This window comes from Radiomyces spectabilis (genome assembly GCF_025331425.1).
Source record: "Radiomyces spectabilis strain NRRL 2753 chromosome Unknown BYT42scaffold_13, whole genome shotgun sequence".
Lineage (NCBI taxonomy): Eukaryota > Fungi > Mucoromycota > Mucoromycetes > Mucorales > Radiomycetaceae > Radiomyces > Radiomyces spectabilis.
The window spans coordinates 264,113-277,365 of NW_026251938.1; the positions used below are offsets into that span (position 1 = coordinate 264,113).

Here is a 13,253-nt window from a genome sequence, read left to right on the forward strand (position 1 = left end):
CGAAAAGAGGGAGATCGATAGTATGGCGACCCTCTTCCAAAGTGATCCTCCGTGGCGGATGTTTTCCGGCTGCTTTGCAATGTCCGGTTCGGAATATCTGGGACATTGGGAGCTTTACAGTTTTCAAACACCGAAATCGAAAACGTGCAATAAGCTGGTTATTTTTTAAGCCCTTCCTCTGTTCCTTTTTTGTCATATCATACATTTATTCAATGATAATCAAAGCCGCATACATGAACTGTTACCGCAATAGATTGAATATATCCTACACCCATTATTTTGTAGAATAAGACACAGATTGACGGTGGATCAACCTAATCCCTCGATTCGATTTACCGGGATAGATCAACTCGCATGTTCTTGACAGCAACAGGCAGACGCGAATCATGACCTGGAATTTTCTGAATGATGAAACCAATAACGAGCCAATGGAAGGATATGCTGGCCTACTTCCTTGCACGTTCCCTAGAAATGATGAAGTTAGCTTTTGCCAATCAGCATGAAAAAAAATCAAAGCGTGCTACTTTTTGGGTTATCCCAGATGCTTGGATTGTTTGCTGCATAAGTTTCATATTTTTAAGCAACGTCTCATCAGAGAAGACGGTTGACACAATGACCACCTAAATAATAGCGGCAATGACTAAGGTTATACCACTTGATATATGAGTGTGAATGGACGCTTACCAAACATAAATCATCTCGGTATCGGTAATCGGTCACGGTACCGTCGCTTAGACTGCATACCAGCACCTTGAAATTACTCAGCGCAAGGATAGCACAACCGCTCTCTTCTTTCTGTCTTTCGCTGTTACTGTCCGGCACTTTATCATCGATCGACAATCTTTCGTCGTCCCAAAGGTCTTTTTCCACCGAGTTTGGTATCTCATCCGCGAACCGAAGTAGAGATTCCAGTATACCAACAAGCAAGGTAATATGTTCCGACGATACATCATCGGAGGTGTAAGGAACGATTTCCTCCTCCAGTGAATTCTCGTTGGCCAGCGCACTTTGCGAAAATAAGCAAACCGACGGTAGTGGGAACACGGTCCCGTTGACCGTGGATGAAGACAACTGTCGCTGGCTTATTGTAGTTTCGTCGTGGATAGTATGTGTTCGTGCGCTTGTTGTAGCGGAATTTTCGGCTTTGGGATTCATCATGGCATAACCATGGCCGTGATCTGACAAACCGGCAAGGTTGCCTGGAATGTTACTGCTCGAAGAGGATGCGGAAGAAAAAACTGAGGCAGGAGGAATGGCGGTACAAGAAGCAGATTTGCGATGATGTCCCATGTTGGTGTACTGTACTCGGATCGCGGAAATGGCTTCGCGATAACGGACGTGGCGGTCCAGGGAAAGAAAGGGAAAAAAAAACCACTGTAAAAAACTGCACCTGCTGATAAATTTGTTATTACTTACTGTTTATCTCCACAACCATAACTCACCACAGTAGCGTTTGGTAACTCTAAAAAAGCATTTAGCACGTTTGAGGAAAGAGCAACTGCTTATAGGTTGTTGCCTATAATATTGTAGAAAGCGGATACTATCGCAACGGTTATTTGGTGAGAGCGACCCGAAAATCATGCGAAATCTAGCAACAAGTCGGTATTTTAATCTGCGTGTTATGGACGTTAATGAGCTTCGGCGCTCTTTTTTCTGAACTTATCCCGAGACTCACATTTATTGTATATGGTCGCCTATTTTGTACATATTCAGTACGTAGATTATTGATTACATTACGAGTGACATAAAATGCTTTTTGTCTGCAAGAATAATTGCTCTGGTTATAGGAAAAAAGAAACGACGACTTCCAAATGTCTACCGCAAATCAACAATGTTTATTGCAACAGTGAGATATTATTCACTCATGCACCTCTAACATCAGTGGCAGTAATCTTGGTAACAGCCGGTCTGTTACTGTAATTTTGACAGAACACTGAACGTTTCTCAACGCTTCTGTTGCCATGCGATCGCCCTGTCTTAATATCAGATGCTGTACTTACAGTACTTACTGGCTGGATTCCCTGCCGTACCTTGGTTACTATGTATACTACTTCTTCCATATTGCTTCGTCTCTATATTTCCGGTGAACATCCTTTGGAACACGGGTTTTGCTTGTAAATATACTCGAAGCATATTTTTAATGCTTCAAAGAACGGCTTCAGCCATTTTTGGCAATGCATGTTTTCCGCTCTCAGCCTTAGATCATGTCTTCGTAGTTAGATCAAATAGGGAAGGTTTGATATAATGCCTATACTTCCTACCATCCCAATTGCCTCGCTAATGACTATCATTGTCTTGTGCAGGTTTACCACATATCGTTATAAAAATAAACTATTAGCCTGTTTTGTTTTCGTTGCATCATAAAGAAAAAAAAAAAAAGATGAATTTTTCACCCAACCATAGACAGACTCTTTAATTAACAAAAAAAAAAATTCTCGAGTAATTCAGCAGACACCTTCCAAGCTCTTTCAAAAGGAACTAAGAGGCCCGTTGAAGTTTGTCAATACTAAATAAAACATAAAATAAAAAATAAAAAACACAATGCAGAAAAAGCAAAAAGGTATCCGGCTTGCCAGATTCGAACTAGCGACCTAAAGATGACAGTTTAACTACAGTCTTCCGCTCTACCAACTGAGCTAAAGCCGGTTGTTGAGTGCAAAATCAGCATTTCTTATTCAACGCAGAGGGTCACGTGACCAAAATGGGCCCTTCTGATTGGCTAAATGTGTTAAAGCCCGCTTTTCATTTTCGGAGGGAAGTTACTGCGGAATTAAGGGCTTCATGATGGGATGGCATCGGTGTGTCTTCCGTTGCATACGTTTTTGTTTTTTATTCTGGTTTTTATCTATTTATTTTTTTGTTTTCGTTAGCTTGTGCTATAACCATATTGTCGCATAAGTCTAGACGTTTGGATTTATGTTTAATCCTAATGGATACATCAGATTTTATTGTACATGCCTGTTATGTTTTTCGCCACGAAGTGGAGTTATATCTTGATGTGAAAACATTTTAGTCCCTGAATAAGCGTTCGTTCCTATCAAAGCGTTATGAATTAACAGTATTGGAAGATTATTCGGGCATTCAGACGTTTTGGTTGGCATGCGGGCGCAATATTTGTAGTTTTGCTGGCATCGTCTTTCAATGTATTAAAGGGACTCGTACCAAGCCTTCATAACTGTTCGACAAATACTTGATATCCTTGTTATTTCTTAAGTCATGAGATATATGCCGATACATTAAAATTGATATATTATTAAATGGGTTTCCAAACTCGTTTTCATATCTTTCGCTCGGCCTTTAATGGATGTTGTCCAAATGTGGTACGAACAGGCGTGGTAGCGTTGGCTTGATTATAGCCCGGTGTCGAAGCGACACTAGGTACCTGCATACGGCAGAGGAGGATGCTTGCGGAGTGGATTTGGTCATGGTGACCATTGTTACAGGATTTATGTTAGGCAGGAAGTATGAGGTGATTGGGTAAAACAGAGTTATACTATTGTCCGACGTATATCGAATTGTATGCGTTATTGGTAAAAAATAAAAATAAAGGGTGGAATTAGCTCCGAGGGATTCCCTGTGTCAATTCAAAGGTACAATAAAAATACTGCTGCTGTGAGGGTCCTAATTAAGATACATTTTGCAAAGAAAGGGATTGAATAAGATCGTTGTCCGTTCAGCATAATACTTCTTGTGCTGGTGCCTTTAAGGTAGCTATTCATTCAATGTCGTTCATTCAGTTCGATTTACAAAGTATTTAGACGATAATGCACAATCCGGAGGATGGTTCTCAGGTACAGAAAAATAAGGAGCGATGATACAACACGTAACTTCAAAGTGCGAAGGATGAGGGAAAATAGGGCAAAATCAAATAAAAAAGGAATTAACGTCAAAACTCGATGAATAAATGATTGTGACTGGAGAAAGGAAAGTAAGAGAAATCAAGGCACAAACGTCAAAGATTTATGGATGATGCATGCTTTCGGAAAATGAATTGCATGAAGCGATCGGTAGTTTTGTATTTCCTAAAACAGAAAATTAACATTGAAGTCGGCTTTTGGCATAAGAGAGAGGGAAAACAAGGACGATCGGCCAATAGGGGAACTACCAATTGCGGTTTGATATAAATACTCGGATGTATTTTTGGACTGGTGTGCCCAATTACCTTGGGCACCGTTTGGTGTTTCTATCACTGTAGAACCGGTCTTCCATGAGACATATCGAGAGGGTAGATCGGAAGTGCAAAGTGACTTATGATGAGGGACCGGGGTTTGCTAGTTGTTACCTGTTGCATAGTTTGCCACGTTTAAGCGTGGAGAGGAATTCCAAATTGATTTAATGCGTGTAGAGCAATGAACCTATCCCCTCCCCTTTTGTATTTGAATTTGTGAATATGCGGCTGGTAAATTCAAAGTCGAAGATCGCATGCTCGATAGGTCTTCTAGTAAAACAGATTGTTGATTCCTTGACGTTTGGTGTCGGCCCATGTTGTAAGGAACCTTTAAAACTGTATGAAGCGGGGTTCAACGAGCACACATGATATACTCCTTACGAGTCGCTCTAAGGGAGCCACCAACATAGAGAGATTAGTCGGCAATACTTTTGACTGAATATCAAACACTTTTGCTTGGCTTTGAATTAGCATTTACTGAGATTTCTCTTCAATTGCTAGGCTGGTTCAACATGTTGAATGTGAGTAAACAGCGTCACTTTTGCTTGTTCTTTTATTTCGGGCTGAATATTGCCGACACCTTTTCCTTTAAGTGCGTCATGATACAGATAGCAATGGTTTGATCTATAGACTTGTAACGGTGTTTTAATCAGTAAGAACGGCAAATAGTGACACGAAATAAATTTTTATCATTCATATCAAGAAACTGTCCTCATTTCTGGTTAACAATCCATTAAATAATCCCGAGGGCGAAAGTTTACAAGTTTCGTGCTTTTTATCGTCTTATACTCAAGGGAATAAACTGGTGATATTGAGCTGGAAGAAGGTCAATTTTTATTGTAGTGTCACCATTTGCTAGTTCATATTCCTTGCTCATTAAAATATTTTAATCAAGATATTCTCACAGCAGCTGTCTGGATCAAATCGCTTTTCTGATATATTTGAATGTAAACAAGAGTGACTGCCATTGTCTATCGTTGCTAGGCACCGAACCTGGCACTCGTCATTGTGCACAAGGGATTTTCGTTGAAACTGAAAAACACTGTAATCTTGGAGGTAGTGTCCGATAGGAAAATCAACACCAAAATGGAATAATCGATGCACAGTTGATATGAATACACCGAAATGAAGATCAAACTCTGCTCACCCACACACCCCTATTTAGTAGGCCTTCTCGTTCAAACACAACAGAAAAAAAAACGTGGGCATTTTCAGTCAGTTACTGCAGACCATCAACGGCTTCGCGCGGACCATTACTTTCTTCTGCGGGAAAAAGCGGGCTTTTAACACATCCAGCCAATCAGAATGGCCCATTTTGGTCACGTGACCCTTTGCGTCGAATAAGAAATGCTGATTTTGCACTCAACAACCGGCTTTAGCTCAGTTGGTAGAGCGGAAGACTGTAGTTAAACTGTCATCTTTAGGTCGCTAGTTCGAATCTGGCAAGCCGGATACTTTTTTGCATGTCTTTTTTTTGGTCTCTGGCTCCATTATATTTTCTCCATCGTGGGGCTGTTACATTTGCTGCAGTTTGGCTGCTGTATCTCAGGGTAAGTGAAAGATTTTTTTTACTTTGGAGTGGGTGAATAAAGTAAAATAAATTTTTTATTTATTTGAAGGTGAGTGAACCCACGTCCGTTGCGTATTATTGCTCGCCGTGGAAATTATGAGAAAATGTGCAATTGCAATTGCAAAGAAAATCCAAAATCCAAAATCCAAAATCCCACAAGGGAAAAACCAAAGGTAGAATTGTGCGTAGAAAGCATGAGGCGGAAGGCAGGCGAGAGTAAAAATAAGAAAAAGAACGTGAACCAGAGACTGAAGAGAAACTGAGGTCTTTTTTTTTTTTTTTTTTTTTTTTTTTTTTTTTTTTTTTAGCTTATCTCGGAAAAGCATCCCGTAAAAAGAAAATGGGACACCAGCTGGTAAGACTATGAAGCTGTTCAGATGCAAACGAACGTAGATTCAGCATAAAAAACATGCAGGGCTGCTATGAGGAAAAAGGTATAAGCTCTTGATCAAGAGATTAAATGAATTCAAAGCAAACCAATATACTCTCCACCAGAAAGGAGCCTTATGCCAACTGTCTCTGATCCTTAATCTTTACATGCAGAATGAATGAGAGGTTACCGCTTGCGTTTAGATAAGCCTCAATAGTAGACTTTGCTTGATATTGGCAATGACTTGTACGCATATGATAATGTATGAAAAGCGCATCTCTTTTTTGCCAATCTTAGATGAAGATTTGCTAGACCTTACTACGGTGCAATCAGTCAAATTTTCCAAGCACTTTTATTAATGCACATCGACTACCATATATGAGGGAAGCTGCCGATAGCTGTCTTATAATTGTCCATCTATTGCAACCGATGATTATATTAAATGGCATCAACAAGCGCTGCCATTTGATAAAATTCCATTCTCCCACAGAAAGCGCGTACCGCATCCCTCTCCAGCAGAATATATTTATAATTTTTTCATTTGGTCTAAACAGTAGTAAACAGCCCAAATAATGCTTTATCTGTCCAACTATAAAAAAATAAATGTAGTCTATATTGATTTAATGCTGAAAGTCTTGGGGGATTTTGGGCATACACTTTCACTGTATTCAATGGGTTGATTTTTATGGCTCAACAGCCAATCAGGTCGATTCTAAAATTTTCGAAGTGACGTAAAAAGCAAGTGCGAAATTTTGCAGAACTTCTCTTGGAGCGGCTCTTCCCAATTTGCAGTTGCTGGAAATATCTATAAAGACTGGAATATGAGCTCAGTCAATGCAAAGTCGCCCAACGTTGAGGATCGATCAGCGGTCGTGCGTGGAGAAGCTGAAACGACAGGCAAGGAAAATATAACACAAGTCCAGCGTGTGTCTGACGCAGAGGATTCAAAGGCTTTGGATCCTTCTCCTAGTATAACGACCGATCGCAATCAACACGATTCAAGTATTAAAGCCAGCAGCGCCAAGAGTACAACTATACCTTCCGCGGCCGATGTGGCAGCAGCATGGACTGCAGCATGGGATGAGAATTCACAAGCGTACTATTGGTGGAATACCATCACTTACGAAACGACATGGGATAATCCTACAAGTGTAACGGCAGAAACGGACATTTCACCATCTTCTACTCACGATACCACTTCTTTCCCCAATGATGCTCAACAGCAAGACAGTGACACTGTTCCTCCAACGGCCAATAATCCGCTCGACTCAATATTGGACAAAATTGACACGCAGGTACGAGGGAAGTTGGATGGTGAAGCTGCCACAGACAGTCATACACAGGTGCCCTATGCGTCGCTGTTCGATGATGATTCATACGGAAATAACGATGATCCATATAAATTTCAAGCCTTTTTCAATGCCAAGACAGGCCGATTCACGACGGCGAGTGAAGCTGAACGGCTGAACCCAGAAAATCTTTCTATTGAGAGTCGAGCCAAAAGACAGATGCAGTATTATTTCGATGTGGATGCTTACATGGACGAACGAAATAGAGAACGGCAAGCTGGTATTAGTCGACAAAAGCGGCCGCTGAGCAAAAAGGATATAGAACGCTTCAAAAGAGCAAAACAAGAGAAAAAGTCTAGACGAGCTAGAGAATGGCTGTGTGATTAAAAAAAAAAAATCATTGTCTTCAAATGCAATAAAATAGAGCAAGCCAAAAAATGAGTGTTGAACGGGAAATTTGGGTTCGCTCAGCGTGACTGTGACTGTTGTGTTTATCGTCTTTTGCACGTTGAGGAAGCGCGTTTCGACTGGCTTTCTTCCTGCGTCGAATACACCAACAGTTCCCATGAGGTAACGGCGTCTTTCAAGTTGGGTTGCTGTTTGTTTTTAGCTGCACCACTGATGCTGAATGGTTCTTAGTAAGAAATCGTTGAGATCGAAGAAAAGTGATGCCAACTTTCCGAATTTCGTTTTCAATCCAAGCAGCCCCAGCATCAACTTTGGCGGTAGTACACCCGGCAGCCCGGCACCTTCGATGACTGGAAGCATCAACTTTGGCGGTAGTCCTTTAGCCAGTCCGTCGCAATCGTCTTTTAGCTTTGGTTCGCCATCGAACACAGGCGCGGCTTTGAACAAATCCGCGTCCTTCTCATTTGGCTCTTCCTCAACGGGGTCTGGCAATAATGCGTCTGCCTTTAATGCTCCATTTACTTTCTCAGTTCCATCCACTCCGTCAGCACTGAATGCCATGCCATTTGGAAATCCTGCCACGCCTTCACTGAGACGTGCAGAATCGGAATTAACGCCTTCGGCCTCACCCAGTCAGTCCGCCTTGAGACGCTCAGTATCCGACATTACGGCGCCTTCTTCAGCTTTCAGTTTCGGTGCATCTGCTGGATCCAACACGCCAACACAGTCCAACGCATTTTCATTACCCAGCTCAGTTCCTTCAGTAACCCCGGCTGCTACCATGCCTACAGCTTCTGCCCCTGCAGCTACTATTTCGTTTGGTTTACCTAATGCTTCACAACCAACAATGTCAACGTCGACTTCAGCCACGCCCGCAGCTTCGACGGCTGCTCCTGCATTTAGCTTTGGTGCCACTGCTTCTGCCAATTCATCGCAACCTTCTGCCCCGAATTCAGCATCTGCGTTAAGCTTTGGCAAGCCAGCCACTTCCAACCCTACTACGAGTTCGACAACCACACCTTCGTTCACGTTTGGGGCTGCGACGACACCTTCTTCGACCCCAGCTTCTGCCCCTGCACCAAAATCAGCATTCAGCTTCGGAGCCGCTGCGGCGCCTGCTTCTCCAGCTGCTACGTCGACGGCAGGTACACCTTCATTTTCCTTTGGCCAGAAGAGTGGAACGGAGACGGCGAGTCCCGGCTTTGGAGGTTTTGGCGCAAAGAACACGGCAGCGTCCACCAATACTTTCGGTTCATCGTCTTTGACGGCAGCCCCTGCGACGACTACCAGCACCGCCTCATCTCTCACGTCAAGTGCGACTTCAAGTACATCGGCCACTGCTACAACGTCAGTACCTTCATTCTCCTTTGGGACGCCCGCAAAGACGACATCAACATCTACCAGTTCAGTCCCGTCTTTCTCATTCACAGGTTCTGCTTCTTCCGCAAGCAGCGCGCCAACCACCACAGCCAGTACTACGGCATCCGCGGCAACGACATCTGCTACAACCACCACAACCACAGCACCGATCTTCTCTTTCGGAAATTCGTCAGCGAAACAAGACGATAAGAAAGATAAGCCGTCATCTTCGTTTTCGTTTGGCGGCACAAACACAGCAGGCGCCACCGCAACGACCGGATCGGGAGCCGCAGCTCCCGCTCCTGCAATCAATCCCGCTCAAAGTTACGAGTGGTCCTTTGCCAAGGCATTGGATGATATGCTCAAGATCGCCAGTCAAGCGCCCAATCAGATTCACGCTACCTTGGTGACGCCATCACTGGCTGCATTACAGTAAGTGGTTTTCTAGCTTGCGACAGTAAAGTCTTTGACTAACGATGCAACTACGTATTAGGCAAAACCAAGTGGTTACCCATACGAATTTCCGAATTGATAACATCATGCCTACCAGTCGTTTCTCCGATCTTCCGGAAGCTGCTCAGAAGGAACTGGATGAGTTGGAACGATATATCCGAGGGGAGACACAGAAATGTGATTACATTGTCAAAAAGAGCGGTCCTAAGCATGTTGAAGCTATGGAACAAGCCAGAGCGAACACTGAGCGATTGTCACAGGTGGGTTCATTGGCTGAATGAGGGAAAATTGGAATGGCGTTGCTAATACTGTCTGATCATGTAGCAACTGGGAGCCTTGGCATACAGTCTGAAAAATCAGCTGTACAACATAGAAACCTTGTTTGAAACCGTGAAAGAGCAGCTTCGACATGCCTTGGACGGTAGCACTATTATTGAAGCGTGTAAACATCCTGGCAGCGCTCCTCAATGGATGTTTAGCTATGGTGCCGATGACGAGTAAGTCGACTGTTATTTGCGGATCTTTCTCCGTTCTGTTGATTAACAACGATGTCTAGTTACTTTGCAACACTCGCGACACAGTTCAACAAGCGATTAGAAGAATACCAAAAATGCATCTGGGTGAGTGAAAAAAGAAAAGAAGTCGCCATACATCAATTTGTTCAAACGACTAAAAATGTGCATATCCGCCCCGTAGGAAATTGAGCGAACTACACAGTCATGGACACGCAATAGAGCCCAATCCCCTCAAGGTATGTAAACATATGCAAGGTAAAAATCCGCGTTCTAAAGTATTATTTCTCCAGATATCGCGCGTATTATGCGTGTACAAAATCAGACGTTCCTCGCATTATCAAACAAAGTGGCCGCATTGCATGAAAACATGCGCTTGGAAAAAGAGTATTACGCACGGTATCTAAAACTGTATTCTTAGAGGATGTATTCCTGCATTCCTCGTTCATGATCATCAAATAATAAAACAGAGATAGCACGCATATTCGATAGCGAAGGTTTAGTCTTGGTTTTGGGTGATGGAAAACTCACGAGAGTAACCAGAATGTGGTTTGATAGCACTGTAGTATTTTGTTATCACTTGATGTTTGAATCGAGAATACATGCGGCTACTCACTTTGTGAAAGGTGCCATATGATGTCCAAAGTAGCCTAATCTGTAAGTTCCTGATGGAATATGGTTGCCGATATCCCATTCAATAGTAGCTTCGGACTGACGGATCAGTTTATACGTATAGCGCCAAAGAAATCTAATCATCTGGTCAGCCGATTCATCAAATGCGTGATATTCATACCTTGTGTCATAATCATCATCTGTTCGGATAACAATCCAGTTATCGTTTTCGTCTTTCCGCTCCACTGTCAAGAAGGTCTTGTCCAACATGGCATCGTTCCTCGGATTGCCTGCAACAAATACGGCAGAAACGGTTTGGTTTATGGAAGCGTCATAAAGAAGGTCAACGTCGCGCACGACATCACCAAATTGATGGAATGGTTTGCTAACGTCGGCACCATGTCTCGGGCTTAAATTGAAGGCATAGTTGGTAAAATTCGGTAATCGGACAGCGTCATCAACAATGCTATTGGTGGCCATTTCATATACTAGTTCCTTGAATATTTCCATGTATGCTTCCAATGTATGAGGACCGTAAGGAGTCTTGAAGAGGGTTCCTTATTACCGAATGCAGAATTGACATGTATTTTTTTGAAGGTTTCACTTACCGAAGCGCCCTCGTAACGTTGCATCTGATATTCTTCTTTGGTGGTGCAGTAAGACTATACAAGTTGGTCAGCTTACTGCGAGATTATCATATATTCAAAGGACCATACAGCGTAACTGTTAGCTGGTCCCGAGTAAATCACGATTGTATCTTCTCCACCGAGGCCGTACTCAATGATGGCGTCTTTTACTGATTTGCGCAAACGACGGCCACTCATCGTCGTTAACTCGGAGGGTGTAGCGATAATAAACAGCTTGCCAATACGGAACAACTGCACATCAAGCACTCGAGGTTGCCACTCGTAGGGATACGGAATCTCCCCTGTATCCAATAAAATGGGTTTCGGCTGCTGGCACAGAACCTGCTGTTCGCTCGGTTTGTAAAGCGCGTTTCGTACTAGATCCCAAAATACTGTTCCTTGGGTGGTATTCTAATTACGTGTTAGAATGATCAGGCCTGTCCTATAACGAAAAAGATGCTACCTGATAGAAACCGCGAAGAGCTGGACCATCTGTTGTTCCTGCAGCTATATATAATTGCGAATTACTGGGTTAGTCAATTTTAATTGAGAGCATTGCGTCAGTTGTTGGTACCGAATGCATATCCCTAACAACAGGTCAGTTTTAAGCTAGTTTATGACTATGCTAGAACAACAACTTACCATAGCTGGTTTGCACACGCGGCCAGCTTTCAGCTTCGTTTGGGTAATATCCCAATACTTTTGTCGGAAATCAACTGGACCATTGATAATCGCATCGTCGACGCCGTCAAAGAGATCTAACGCTTTGTATGCTTGATTCTGTCCAATGATACGGTTCGATTCATAGTCGCTGATAAGCCAACCAGGACCCCTATAAGAGAAGATCGAAGGGATAAGATTCAACAATTGAACGAGCGTGCCAATCGTAACATCATACCTTCCATAACAAAGTTTTCCTTTGACGTCTGAGCCATCTCTTGAGCCATCACATGGTATATCAGTGCCATGATAGTATGCACCAAGCGTATTCGGACTGACATCGCCTTCATTACTTTGGGCAAAGGCGGCTACAAAACGCCCTTTTCCTGAGAAACTGTCCGGATTCATGGTCTTTTCCGCGAGGTAGGCAGCATAGCCTTTATTATCACCATTGATCAAACGATTCGTATTGTTTATTGAGACCCCATGTACGGCGAACCAGCTGATTAACCCGAGGTTTTCATTTTGTGCATTTCGAAACTTCATAACCGTCATGTCTTTGTCCACATCATATGAATACTGGGCACGCTCCTCGGCTGGATTGAGAAGATATGCACTGGGTGATCGATTGATATTGGTGTCCAGCAGTTCCCCAACTGATAATGAAAGTATTCCCTCTTCCAAGTTATGATGGGCTCGTAGTATTGCGTTGACGATGCCTTGCACCATCGGCTGAACTGTTTCTTCGATCCATCCAAAAACAGATAGCTCGTACAACGCTATTACAATTTAAACACATTCATCTCCATGCATATTAAATTGCCGCTGTTGTTTGAATGGAGCTTACTGTACTGAAGATAACCGCCCATACCGCTGTGTGAATGCGTACTGCTGATCATGAGGTTTTTTTCGTTGTAGATATTGTCGCCTAACTGTAACAGTAAGCCTTGAACAACCCGTTGCTTTACTATGTCGCTGACCGATTGTGTATCGATATTGACAAACGCTATTCTGTTTTCATTGTCGTCCATGATGATAAAAGCACGGGCCCAAAGCCGCTGCAGTATTCCAACGCCTGTTTGCCCCGATTTTGCATACCCCATCAGCATGATGTCTACTATAGGGCCAGTGATATCCGCGATACCAGTGCCAAGTCTCAAAGCATTGGCCAGGCCTGTGCAAGCAACGAAAAGAAAAAGCAATAAACGCATAAGAGAAAAGGTAAA

The 13,253-nt window shown here is 43.0% G+C and overlaps 4 protein-coding genes and 2 non-coding genes across 6 annotated transcripts; 3 read left to right on the forward strand and 3 right to left on the reverse strand.

Moving 5' to 3' along the window:
- Positions 1-179: 179 nt before the first annotated feature.
- BYT42DRAFT_583970 (uncharacterized protein) lies at positions 180-1,732 on the reverse strand. Its single transcript, XM_051569839.1, has 3 exons — positions 685-1,732; positions 525-620; positions 180-465 (listed from the first exon to the last, which is right to left on the reverse strand). Exons 1-3 carry the CDS (start codon positions 1,288-1,290, stop codon positions 385-387), a joined length of 783 nt encoding a protein of 260 aa, XP_051419566.1. The 5' UTR covers positions 1,291-1,732; the 3' UTR covers positions 180-384.
- Positions 1,733-2,563: 831 nt separating this feature from the next.
- On the reverse strand, positions 2,564-2,646 carry BYT42DRAFT_t129. The gene has a single exon. It is a non-coding gene; the product is annotated as a tRNA-Tyr (tRNA).
- Positions 2,647-5,537: 2,891 nt separating this feature from the next.
- On the forward strand, positions 5,538-5,620 carry BYT42DRAFT_t121. The gene has a single exon. It is a non-coding gene; the product is annotated as a tRNA-Tyr (tRNA).
- A 1,044-nt stretch (positions 5,621-6,664) lies between these two features.
- On the forward strand, positions 6,665-7,905 carry BYT42DRAFT_105046 (uncharacterized protein). Its single transcript, XM_051562074.1, has 2 exons — positions 6,665-7,005; positions 7,059-7,905. The coding sequence occupies exons 1-2, from the start codon at positions 6,943-6,945 to the stop codon at positions 7,782-7,784; spliced, it is 789 nt and encodes a 262-aa protein (XP_051419567.1). The 5' UTR covers positions 6,665-6,942; the 3' UTR covers positions 7,785-7,905.
- Positions 7,906-7,962: 57 nt separating this feature from the next.
- BYT42DRAFT_617361 (uncharacterized protein) lies at positions 7,963-10,550 on the forward strand (the record flags this gene model as incomplete). Its single annotated transcript, XM_051572176.1, has 7 exons — positions 7,963-7,967; positions 8,037-9,596; positions 9,658-9,877; positions 9,942-10,114; positions 10,174-10,237; positions 10,314-10,368; positions 10,423-10,550. The coding sequence occupies 7 exons, from the start codon at positions 7,963-7,965 to the stop codon at positions 10,548-10,550; spliced, it is 2,205 nt and encodes a 734-aa protein (XP_051419568.1).
- A 191-nt stretch (positions 10,551-10,741) lies between these two features.
- Positions 10,742-13,238, reverse strand: BYT42DRAFT_503588 (Neutral/alkaline nonlysosomal ceramidase; the record flags this gene model as incomplete). The annotated part of the gene is made up of 9 exons (XM_051564915.1): positions 10,742-10,877; positions 10,923-11,284; positions 11,350-11,403; positions 11,458-11,778; positions 11,831-11,874; positions 11,942-11,954; positions 12,010-12,199; positions 12,266-12,806; positions 12,875-13,238. The coding sequence occupies 9 exons, from the start codon at positions 13,236-13,238 to the stop codon at positions 10,742-10,744; spliced, it is 2,025 nt and encodes a 674-aa protein (XP_051419569.1).
- Positions 13,239-13,253: the final 15 nt, after the last annotated feature.